Genomic DNA, 12,495 nt, shown 5'->3' with positions numbered 1-12,495 from the left:
TACAATGGAAGATGCTCTATTTATTTATTTATTGCATTTCTAGACACTCCATTCAAAAGCTCTGGGCAGCATAGGCGTAACGATAGGGGGGGCAGGGGGGGCACGTGCCCCGGGCGCCACCCTGGATGATCACGTGGGGGGCGCCAAAGTGCCCCTGCGCCGTTCCCCTGGCTTTCCTTTTTTTAATTTAAGTTTTTTTTTAAGTGTCCGCGGTGGTGTTTTTTTTTTTTTTTTTTTAAAGTGTTGGCGTGGTGGCTCCCCCCTCCCCCGGTCCCGGAGCCTCCCCCCCCACTGCTCTGCTCTGGCGCGCCGCGGGCGGGCGCTGAATCAACTAAAATCTTCGTCGTCACACACTCACAGACCACTCCAAAGTCTTTGTTTCTACTGACTGAGTCACTGTCTCCAAAATTAATCCGCAGGCCGGCCGGCCGCTGCACTCCTCCCAGTCCCCGCCCCGCACAGTCGCGCAGGCGTGCTGGTGTCTGTGTCTGACTCCTCCTCCCAGCTCGCCGTGTGCTGCACATGCGTCGGCGTCTGCGAAGAGGCAGGGAGTCGGACTTGCTGCTGCTGCCCAAGGCAAGAAGAAGCAGAAGGGAAAGGGGGAGTAATTCACCTTTGGCCGGCTGGCGGCACAACAAGACAGAGAGCAAAACTGAGCGCAAGGAGGGATAAGGTGTGTTTTTTTGTGATTTTTGTGACTTGGTTGGTCCGGGTGCCGGCGAGGCGGGGGCAGCCTTTATTTAACTTTAACAGTCACAGTCAGTAACCGCCCCGTGCCTATGAGGAGCATGTGCAGAGCGCGCCGGCAGGGCGTCTGTGCAAAGCAGCAACCGAGAGCGGGCAGGTCGGGGCCCTCCTCGCCCACCCGCAGCCCAGCTGATTCAGGCCCGACTCAATTCTGACCTTGCCCAGTGCCCACTGCCCACGGAGGTCCCCGTCCCACCATTGGTCTGGCTGCTGCTGCGACGGCCAGCCGGCCACCGCGCAGCAGCCAACGCAGCTGCTGGGCGCTGCACTCCTCTTCTCAGCAGGAGGGAGCCCGCCCGGCATCCAGAAGCGGCGGGCAGGCAGGACTGAGCACGCGCCCCTTCGGGCCGCTCCGCCCACCAGTGCGAGAGTCATGGCTGGCAGCCGCAGGTGGCTGGGCCAGCCCAGCGGGCTTGCTCTGCCCTCGCCCCACCAGCCAGCCAGCCAGCGAGCAGCAGAGGAGAGACTCAGGAGGCTTGGCAGCATTCAAAGTAAATAATTGATTAGCCGGGGAGAACAAAGCTTGAAAATGATTCAAGAGTCTCTTCCTGCTTGAAAGCAAACTGCACTTTGATGTGCTGTGTGATTTCGTACGGGCTGGGCAGGTCCAGCTCAAGGCGTGGGTTTGCCTTGCTCTGCGGCTTCCTCTCCGCTGGCTGGTGTGGGGGCGCGCTCTGTCCCCCTCCCCACTTGCAGTGTTCCTCGTCCCGTGTCCCTACAGGGGGCTGAAGTGGTCAAAATAGCCATTCCTTCAAGAACACATGAATGTGGGTATCGTGTGTGTGTGTGTGTGTGTGTGTGTGATCTATAAATCTGGATGTGTGTGTGTGTGTGTGTGTGTGTGTGTGAGAGAGAGAGAGAGAGAGAGAGATTACTTTAGATGACATGATCCTTCTAATGCCAGAAATACTATTGAGCCATTTGAAGATAAATCTGTTGGGAGCTTGTATATTTCATCTCTTTGTACTCAGACCTTTTAAACAAAAAAAACAAAAAACAAAAAATTTCTCTTGCAATACAGTGGACTTGAAGTGAACAGAAGTTAAACTCTTTATCATGATTCAGATACCTCTCTCTGTAATTATTTTTTCCAGTTGGTTCACATTTGTCATGTTTAAGAAGTTTTGCAGTCTTTTCAAACCAGAACATGTATTGTGTTGATGAAATTGCATTGACAGTTTGTGTGACTAGTGGTTTGCTAATTAAAATGGCTTATGCTGACTCTTTAAGTCTGAATTAACTGAAACAAGGGCATATTTTTTTATTAATATGGACAAAACCTCTTACAGCTTCAGAGCTCACAAAAAGCCTTAGCTACTTCTTAAGTATAATGTGCGCATTCTTCAGTGGTGATACTACCTCTAACTTGTATGTCTGTAAGTATCCCTAATCACTACGTGTTAGGGATAAATTCAAATTTACCACATAATAGAACATTTGCACTGGTTCTTTTTTGTCATCATGTATTGATATTCCAACTCAGGAATGCATCTCTTGATGAAGGAGAAACATTGGAGAAATTTGCCCATCAGTTTTAGAGAGGAGAATTTCCCCTGTTATCTCAATCCTGGTTGTTGTGGTGGTGGTGGTATTTTTATTGAAGTCTCTTTTTCATGAGAGATGCACCTTGTTTCTTCAGTGCATTTCAGACCTGATTTTGTGTAATAAAAATGGAATTAGTATTCAATTTCATGTAACAAAAGTAGACATTTTTCTGACACATTTGTTTTATAGTAACTCCTTTGCCACTCACTCTATGTCTTATCATATCATCAGATGATATGATAACTAAGTGATGTTGTTTTAATCTTTTAGTGCAGTGCAGATATTATTGTAGGGAAGTGAAGAAGTCTTGAGTGCTTGGGAGAGAGAGAGGACAAACCACAGAACGCTACCAAAAATCTTCTGAATCCTTTACGGATATAATTTTTGGTAGTGTTCTGTGGTTTGTCCTCTCTCTCTCCCAAGCACTCAAGACTTCTTCACTTCCCTACAATAATGTCTGCACAGCACTAAAATTAAAACAACATCAATTAGTTCTGAAAACTCCCCCTTCATTCTTTATACAGTTTGGCTTTCCTCCTCTACATCCCCCATGGCTATCTGAATGGGCTTATATTTTAAAATGACACTGATCATAATGGGGAAGTGAGGCCAAAAAACAACACCCAGCTTCATTAATTTGCTATCACTAACCATCACACAATATGAATGAAGAGTGAAAGCTACACAGTTCCTTATCCAGCCTTTCTGAAATACAGAATGAAATCAAGCCCACTGCATTATATCTAGAATTCTATGATTAATAGACATTTACATAGAGGCATGTTACATGCTGCTGCCTGCTCTGCGCCTGCCGAGACAGAAGGTGCTGCTGCTGCTTTCGAAAGACTCAAAATTCACAGGGTTGTTGTGAGGAAAAACCTAAGTATGTAGTGCACCACTCTGGGCTACTTGGAGGGAGAGCAGGATATAAACTGTAAAAATAAATTAATCGAAATACAAAAAACAAATACTACTTTCTCTCAAAAAACAATAATAGCACCTCTGCTGACTGCCACATACTGAGTCAGACCCTGGGTCCATCTAGCTCAGTACTGTCTACCCAGACTGGCAGCGGCTTCTCCAAGGTTGCAGGCAGGAGTCTCTCCCAGCCCTACCAGGAGACTCTGCCAGGGATCTTCCACAGCAGCTGCTTGGTAGTATATTTGTGCTAGTTGGAACATGATGTATCTTTATGATTTCAAGTGATTTGCCATCATTGTTAAAACCATGTATATTCTGTGAATGCAAGCTGAATATGGCAATGGCTACTTTTTTCTTTGTCATGGTGTTGTTTATTTTGTGGTGCTGTTTTTTGAGTTTTGATTAGATGATAGACATTTCATTTTATAGGAAGTAGACCTTAATGAAAGTTAGTAAAAATGAATTGTTTTTTTCAAATAATAGTGGGTCATCTGTCTGAAAACAGGAATTTTTTACAGCTATTTCTCCTTCTGCACTGATAGCAAACATCTGTTCCCAGAGCTCTCAGTATATCTTGAGAGAGGAGACTTTGCTCACTGTTCCTTACAAATTGAATATAATAAATATAGCCAAATTAATCTTTATAAACACTAGGTAAATGTTGATGTGTCAACATAAAAACTTATTCCTCTCCCCCTTTAAAACTATCAATATATAGAGAATGTTAGGTGTAAACATAGAACATGTGTGTCATACAACTTATCAGAAAGAGGCTGAAACCTTTTCTGTTGTTTGAGATACAGGCCAACTTCACAGGGTTGCTGCTTGTGAGGAAGAACCAAAGTATGTAGTGCAGCACTCTGGGCTACTTGGAGGGAGAGTGGGATATAGAATGTAGAAATAAATAAATTGAAATGCAAAAAATAAATACTATTTTCTCTCAAAAAACAATAATAGCACCTCTGCTGACTGGAACTGCAGGCACACAACCAACTACAAACCAGCGCTCTGAACCAGCCAACTGTAAGTGAAGCAAACCTTTCTAAGTAAAATGCTATTTGATGTTAAGCAGTGGGATTTATTGTAAATGAATTAATTTGATATTAATGAAGTCAATATTGCTTGACTTCATGTGCTGAGCTGCATTGATGGGGGGGGGGGAGGAATTCAAAATCTTGTCTCTGGGCCCACTACAAACTTGCTACGCCCAGACTTCAATACAGAGACAGTTGTGGGGTGTGCTGGCTCTCAAGAGTTCAAGAATACTGGATGATGTCCTGTTTAATATTGCATGACTTCATGTGCTGAGCTGCATTGATGGGGGGGGGGGAGGAGGAATTCAAAATCTTGTCTCTCTGGGCCCACTACAAACTTGCTACGCCCAGACTTCAATACAGAGACAGTTGTGGGGTGTGCTGGCTCTCAAGAATTCCAGTATACTGGAAAGCATTATTGTGTAACCAGGGGTGTCAAATGCAGACATAGGTGTGCATAGGGCATAGGGCTCCTTGGAGGAAGAGTGGGATGTTGACATGATGAACGAATTCCCTTAGAGATTTGAACATCATCATGCCACCGAAGAAGGCAAGTGGAGCTGCAGGACGGAAGAGGCGGAGGCTGGAGGCAGAGGAAGCCCAGAAGTCGAGCAGGATCCTTGAGTCATTCTTTGCAAGGCCCGGGACAAGTAGCCCCACACCACCTCCCACAGAGTCGACAGCACAAGTGGAGGAGGAAGTCCAGCCAGATGAAGGTGGATCAAGTGCACATCTGCCACAAGTGGAGGAGGGAGTCCAGCCAGATGAGGAGGCCGAGGCTGCCACAGAGAGTGTGGACGTGACAGGAGGGGAAGCCAGTGGTGATGTCGGGTCTACTGATGAGAGTGAGACTGAACCCAAGGAGGAGGAGGACACAATGTGCAGTGAACTGGATGCTGACCAAGAGACTCTAACTGTTAGGCCGGAAGTGATTGAGCGGCATGACATCGGACTTCTGCAGTTTGACAAGGCAACTGGAAGACCGGTTATCCCTGACATGCTTAGAGAAAAAATGATAAGGCTGGGTGCTAAGTATTTCCAGAACTCTGAGGGGCCTTTCCTACCAACTAAAAACCGTGCGATGAACAAGACTTGGTTCAGGAAGAGATTGGGAGGTGGCTGTGGTGCGGAGGTGGATCGCCCATGGATGCTCTATTCCCCTTCTAAGAGGTCGGCATTTTGCTTCTGCTGTCTTCTCTTTTCCCGATCAGAGCATCAGTCCACATTGGAGCAGGAAAGTGGATTCAAAAACTGGAAAAAACCTGAAAGGATTCCTGTTCATAAGAATGCTAAAAATCATCTGGAGTGCTTCGCACAGTGGATAGAAATGGAGAGAAATATAGCTGGAAACAGAGGACTCATTGATGCGGAACTTCGGTCACAGATTGAGAAGGAGAAGCAGAGGTGGCGCGAAATCTTGACAAGAATCCTTAACTGCATCAAATACCTTGCAACTCAGAACCTGCCTTTGCGAGGACATAGGGAGTCACTTCAGCTATATGACACCAATGTAGGAAATTTCCTTGGCTTAGTAAAACTAATGGCTACTTGTGACCCAGTCATGAAAGAGCACCTGACCCATGTGGAAAGTCATCCTGGATCCACCTCTTATCTCTCACCGGCAGTCCAGAATGAATTCATCCATCTGATGGCATCCACTGTTCGCAAGAGTATACTGGGAGGCATTCGCAAAGCAAAATACTATGGCCTCATGTTCGACTCGACTCCTGACCTGGCACACCGTGAGCAGATGTCACAAGTAGTTCGATATGTAGAAATTGATTATGAGAGTCATACAGTCCGTGTGAGAGAGTCCTTCCTTGGTTTTATCGAGCTAAGCCGGAAGGATGCTGAGAGCTTGACTAAAGACATTTTGGAAAAGTTAGAGAAGGACGGAATGGAGCTGCAAGATTGTCGGTCACAGTGCTATGACAATGCTGCTGTGATGGCTGGACACAGAAGTGGTGTTGCTCAACGGATACGTGAGAAAAACAAGCTGGCAGTGTTTGTGAATTGCGACAATCATTCACTCAACTTGGTGGGTGTACATGCAGCCAAAGAGGATGTGGAGATGGAGTCATTTTTTGGAACCATTGATTCCCTCTATGCTTTTTTTTCTCGCTCAACACAGCGCTGGCAAAGACTTAGAGACGCCGTGCCTGTGTCTCTTAAGTCGGAGTCTGAAACCAGGTGGAGTTCAAGGACGGAAGCAGTGAAGCCAGTCAACAACCACCTGGAGAGGATACTTGAAGTTCTTCTGGACATGAGAGACGATGCAGATGAGACCGTTGAAAGCAGAAGTGATGCAAAGCACCTGCGCAGCCACTTGTTGAGTTATGAATTTCTGACTCTACTGGGTTTTTGGAATAAGATCCTCGCTCGAATTGACAGTGTTCAAAAGAGGCTGCAGGATCCTAAAATGAACTTCCACAATGCTGCGCTGCATTTGAAAGCCCTCCAGGATTGTTTCCATGGTGAGAGAGAAGTGCTGGTCAGTGAGGCACTCGACGTAGGACATCGTCTCTGTGAAGAATGGGATGTCGACTTTGAAAGACGTCCGAGACGGAAAAAACGAATGCCTGGTGAGAAATCAAGAGACGCTGGGCTAACAGCTAGGGAGGAGATGGAAAGAGTCATGAAGGGAGCACTCGACCGTCTTAACACAGAACTGGGCGAGAGGTTCACTCGCCTGCATGACACTGATGCCAAGTTTGGGTTCCTTCTCGATATCGAGGGACTGTGCTACGGTGCTGACACAGAGAACCTAAAGAACAACTGTGAAAATTTCTGCACAATGTACAGCACTGATGTTGATGTGGCGCTATATGACGAGATTTTGGTCTGCAGAATGTTGCTAGCAGCACGGACTGACATGAGAGTAGCAAGACCGGAACAGCTTCTCGAATTTATAGTTCAGTATGGATATGACGCCACCTTCCCCAATTTGCGCATTGCTGTACAGATCATGCTGACCATTGCAATTTCCGTTGCCAGCTGTGAAAGATCATTCAGCAAGTTAAAGCTGATATTTTCCTGTCTCAGAACTTCCATGGGTCAAGACAGACTCTGTGATCTTGCTCTGCTGAGCATAGAGAGAGAGGAAACAGAAAAAAACTAACTTTGATGGCATCATAGACGAATTCGCAACTATGAAAGCAAGGAGGGCCAAGTTATGATTTTTGGACATTTGCTGGATTGTTGGACATTTGCTGGATTTTTGGACATTTATCGCATTTTTTGGTTATTTATCGCATTTTTTTGTTATTTATCACATTTTTTGGTTATTTATCGCATTTTTGGTTATTTATCGCATTTTGAAATTTTTGGTAATTTTTGTAATTTTTTTAATTTTTAAAATAAAAGTTTTCTTATACATGTGTGTCAGTCAGATGTATGCTGTGGGGGCGGGGGGGGGGCGGCGGGGGGGGGCGCAATTTCAGTGCTTGCCCCGGGCGCCGTTTTCCCTAGTTACGCCTCTGCTGGGCAGTGACCCTCTAGGCCCCTGGTCATCTTGGTTGTCCTCTTCTGCACCTTCTCCAGTTCTATAATGTCCTTTTGGAGGTATGGTGACCAGAACGGTACACAGTGCTCAAAATATGGCTGCAGTTTGGTAATCTCCCTACCAAATCTATTCCAGAATGAAGCCCTGACATAAATCAACCCCGAACGGTAACCATTGAGTGCAGATCGTGTGAAGTCAGTTCCCAGAATGCTTGCTGCTAATGATGATGCCTGTTTCTGGAAGGATGTGCTCATTCGTGAAGTGTCTTTGGAGGGAACGAGTCTCTCACTGTAACCGAGCAACTGTCTGGGACAAAAATAGGACGAAACAGCAGTCTCCTTCTTGTGTTTCCTTACGTGTGTGGCTTCCCCCGCTTTTCTTTCTTTGTTTAAAAAACACAACTTCTGCACTGCAAACCGCACAAGCCACACACCGGCGCTAAGGCGAGGGAGGCCACTTAGGCGAAAACTGAGAAGCCCGAGAGCTGCTAGCATCTCCTGTGGGGCCTCTTTCAGGACTCGCATATGCAGATTGCAAGCCAAGCAGAGAGAGGAGGGGGATCAGCCCACCCGCCATCCCCGCCCTCGTCGCAGGCGGCAGGGGTCGCTGTGGAGCGGACTCCGATCCCTCCACTCCCGATGAATAACGGGGCTGGGAGAGAGAGCAGAGTGAGAGGAAACGCGGTTGATGAGGGTGGAGAAAGGAGTTCACGTTGGCGGCTTCCCCCAGGGTAGAGCCAAGTAAGCGCGAGCGGAGCAACAAGCTGCTCCCGCCGTCGCAACTGCCTAGCTGGGGAAGGCGCCGCGTGAGAGGCGGCAGGTAAACAGGACGAGACCTGGTCCGGCAGAGGGAGCGAATCAGAGACGGGGAGGCGGCGGGGGGAAAGGATAAGACAGACGCGAGCCGCCCTGGTGCAGCCCCTCCAGTCTCCTCAACAACTTTTGCACCCAACAACAGCGAGGCGCGCGCGCGCGCTTGGCGTCCTCTTTTTTTTCTGCGCCTTAAGTCGGGTCTGGAGACAGCGAGCGAGCCCATCCATCCCAGGCGGGAGGTTCCTAAAGCGCCAGCCAGCGGCACCACCAAGGTTGCTTGCCCGCCTGCAGGAGGACGACTGTGGAAGAGGCGAGGGTGTGCGCGCGGCAGGAGCAGGCAACTCCCCCTCCCCCTGTGCGTGCGTCCGCGCACTGGGACGGCCAGCCAGCCAGAGCTCTCCGGTGCCGCGAGGAGCAGGGATTGCAGGCTGGCGGCGCTTTCGCAAAGTTTGTCAGCGCAGAGGCGGCTCCCGGCTCCCCCCAGCAGAATGCATCATGAGGACCCCTCCTCGCCGTCCCTGCAGAGACCCCGCTATGGCTGTAAGTGCAACGGCGTCGACTTCAGCCCCTTGCCGCCAACTTGAGGGTTGGAGGGGGGGGGTGGAGCCCAAGGGGAGCGCGGTCCTGGCCCGGACAGGGCTCTTCTACTTTCCCTCCCCGCTCTTTCTCCTCTGCCTGCAGGAGTTTCAGGGCACTCGTTTTAGAAGCTTTCAGGTGGGCGAGAGGCCGCCGAGGCCGCCCTTGCCTGCGGAGAGACACGTGTGCGGGGAAGGGAGGTGTCCTTGGGGGCGCTGTTTGTGGTGGAGGTGACGGGAAGCACCTGTCGCTTGGAGAAGGGCAGCTTGTTACCTGAGTGGCTTTCTCCTTTCTCCATGGCTGCAGCGTAGCAGGAAGGATTTCATAGGTCAGGGTGGCGCGAGCGGATTGCACAGGTGTCCAGATGGCTTCTTGGGCCTTGTAATCTCCCAGCGGGCAGGCAGGCAGGCTTTCTCTCGGACTGCCTGCCTGCCTGCCTGCCTGCTGAGGATGGAGTTTCTACACGGAAGTCAACTGGGAAGAGAAAGCCCTCTTCAGTTGAGAGTGGGGGCCTGCTTCAGATAAATGACTGCTATAAAGTATACTGTGTGTGACAGCAGGTCGGGACCCAAGTCTATGCATTTTTGCTTGGAAGGAAGCCCCATTGAGTTCCATAGGACTTGCTCCCAAGTAGTGTGCATGGGATTGCTATCTAAAGACTTTTTTGCACAAAGTGCACCCCCCCCCCCCCGCAAGTACACAGTGTGCTGAGCAGCTAATCAAGCATTCCCTCTTGCAGGTACTGATGTCCCACTTGTTGTGGAACACAAATGTGTCTTAATGTGTATACTATGGCTATGTGCTAAAAGCATAATGTACAACGCAGTTCTAATTTATTTAGGTCTTTGACTTTGATGGGTGCTTTGCTACACTTAGAACCCTTTCCCTTCAGACTTCAGGCCTTATGTGAAGGAATTCTACCCATGAGAGATGGGAACCTGTCAGTGTTCCCTCTAAGGTGTGCACAAAAGTTTTTGGATGTCCACTCAGTTCATTTTAGATCTTGCCCAGGTTGAATCAGGAAGGCCCTATTCTGAATGCAGATGCACACACACTGCCTTGATACTGCCACCTGTAATTAAACTCATTCTGCACAGTGATGAAAAAAAATTAGAGGGACCACTGGAACCCGTGCCTTGTATCAAAGGTTTTGCTGTTCCATGTGTTAAATTTGCAACCTAAACCAGAGTAAAAATTGTGCTAGAGTAATAGTTATTCTCCTGAGGAACTTTCATGCACGGTAATATCGGGAGTGTGTGCTACTGAGAATTCTGTGTTAAAGTGCCTCGACACTGCCTCACAGCTATCATTTCCAGGTCTCTTTGGCGGGGAGGAGTCATGATTGTTAACTGTTCTATGTAGTATAGACATGCCCATTATTGCAACTGTTTACCAGACCAAGAATGTGTCTGCTGCTAGACTTGTGATACTGTGACAATTGGACACTTATACTTATCTCTGACCACTCCCAGCATTGTTCCACACCCCTCATTTCCTGGCTGAGTTTGAAAGGACATTTAAATATCAAGAAGCCAGCATCAAAACTTTAGTTGCCAATTCTGTGTGTCAGCCTCATAGGGGCCCGGATGATAAAGCATGTAGAATGCAAATATCTTTGTCTCCAGGATATTCTCCACAGGATTGCCTATATATCGGGACAGTACAGTAGAGCGTCTTAGAGTGTAATCGAGACTCCCTATTTTTACAACAAATTTGCTCACTAATATTGTTTTGAATGACCCACAGTCCAAGGGTGACATCTTTCTTTAAAGCTTGAACTGGCATACTACTAATAATATTTATACAAAAGTTCTCAAAGTGGGCCAGTTGCTCTCCCCCTACAAAATACGAAAATTGTCCCTTTGAAAGGTGCCTCTTTGCTTAGTTAGCAGGGTATGCCCTACCCTTCTGCTTTGGTGAGGATTTTGTCTGGCTTTAAGGCTTTTGTGATTCTTTTTAAGGTTGACACTAACTTGCTTAGATAATATGAGGAAAAGAGCCAATCACAGGGTGATTGCTCCCTTCCTTCCTTCCTTCCTTCCCTCTAAACCTAAAACATACCATTTTGTCCTCCTGCTAATGTTTCCAAGAAGCCTAGCATTTTTTCCTGAAGTATTCACTCTTTTCTCTGGCAATAATTGTCTACAAAGTACACCATGGCAGAGGTTCAGAGTTCTCCTTTAGAGTGAGGTAGGAAGTGGTTAGGGGAAAAAAAAAAAAGATGTACCTTCCTGAGAATGATAGTAACGTAAAGCTGAAAACAGAGGAAACAGTTGTTCTTCTTTGGCAGCAGTGAGCAGTTTCAAGACCAGATTCTAGTTGAGCTTTATTAGTTTCAGGTGTATTAAAAGCTGTTCACTAATGGTATAAAAAAAGAGAGCATGAAAATGCAGAATTGCATGGTCATGAAGGTAACCAATAATCCACTTAAGGAGGAACATGGTTTTATATTAGATGTAATCATGAAAGAAAGTAAGCTCAAAGTACTATCTCAGTCTTGCCAATCCTTCTGGACTTGCACCTCATTTTCCTGGAACTTTGTCACTCTTGTGATGGTTTAGGAAATATGTGCTGACACATAAAGCAAGCCTACTAGCCCTGACAGTTTATGATGGCTGAGTGTTATAACGATGGAAAACTTTAAAGAAGCCACTGCTTTCCACATGCTTCTTGAGCCATTCCATTGTCTTGCATGGCTGTTTACACCCCAAGTATTTGTTAGAAGTTTATTAAACAAGGAGGCCTTGCAGCACCTTGAAGACTAACATGGCTATTGTAGCCTAACCTTTTTGTGGACTTGAGCTCACTTCATCTAGTCCATGAAAGCCTGTGCTACAACAAATGAATCAATCTTTAAAGTGCCGCAAGATTTCTTGTGTTCTTACTGCATCAGACAGCATGGCCCCTCTGGAAGTTGTTACTACAGAAGAGTAGTGGCCCAACTTTTTGAAGTGTGATCATCTTGATTGCAGTCAAGATTCAGGAGTCTCTTATCTTGACTTAACAATTTAATGGATTTTGTGTTTGCAATCAAGATGATCACACTTTAAAAAGTTGGGCTGCTGCTCTTCTGTAGTAACAATTTCCAGAGGGACCTGCTGTCTGATGCAGTAAAAACTCAGGATGTACATGGAACTGGTGGAGGGAGATTCGAACCGCCAAATCGCCGGTCACTCAAACTGGTCCAGAGGCCCATAAAGGGTTCCATGCACATCCCTAGTAAAAACACAAAAAGTCTTGTGGCACTTTAAAGATTAACTCATTTGTTATAGGAACTAGATGAAGTGAGCTCAAGTCCACAAAAAGGTTAGGCTGCAATAGTCATGTTAGTCTTCAAGGTGCTGCAAGACCTCCTTGT

The 12,495-nt window shown here is 47.1% G+C and overlaps 1 protein-coding gene across 2 annotated transcripts in view; it reads left to right on the top strand.

Moving 5' to 3' along the window:
• Positions 1 to 8,414: 8,414 nt before the first annotated feature.
• IQGAP2 (IQ motif containing GTPase activating protein 2) overlaps positions 8,415 to 12,495 on the top strand; it is a 219,248-nt gene continuing 215,167 nt past the window's right edge. Inside the window, exon 1 of one of the 2 annotated variants that reach the window (XM_053299875.1) lies at positions 8,415 to 9,101. In XM_053299875.1, coding sequence (XP_053155850.1) covers positions 9,050 to 9,101 — 52 coding nt within the window. In that variant the 5' untranslated portion in view covers positions 8,415 to 9,049. The remainder of the gene's footprint in view (positions 9,102 to 12,495) is intronic. The other variant, XM_053299877.1, reaches the window with a different exon arrangement.

Source organism: Hemicordylus capensis, chromosome 2, assembly GCF_027244095.1.
Source record: "Hemicordylus capensis ecotype Gifberg chromosome 2, rHemCap1.1.pri, whole genome shotgun sequence".
Lineage (NCBI taxonomy): Eukaryota > Metazoa > Chordata > Lepidosauria > Squamata > Cordylidae > Hemicordylus > Hemicordylus capensis.
Note: the sequence above shows the minus strand (reverse complement) of the source record. Positions and strands in the feature narration are given on the sequence as shown.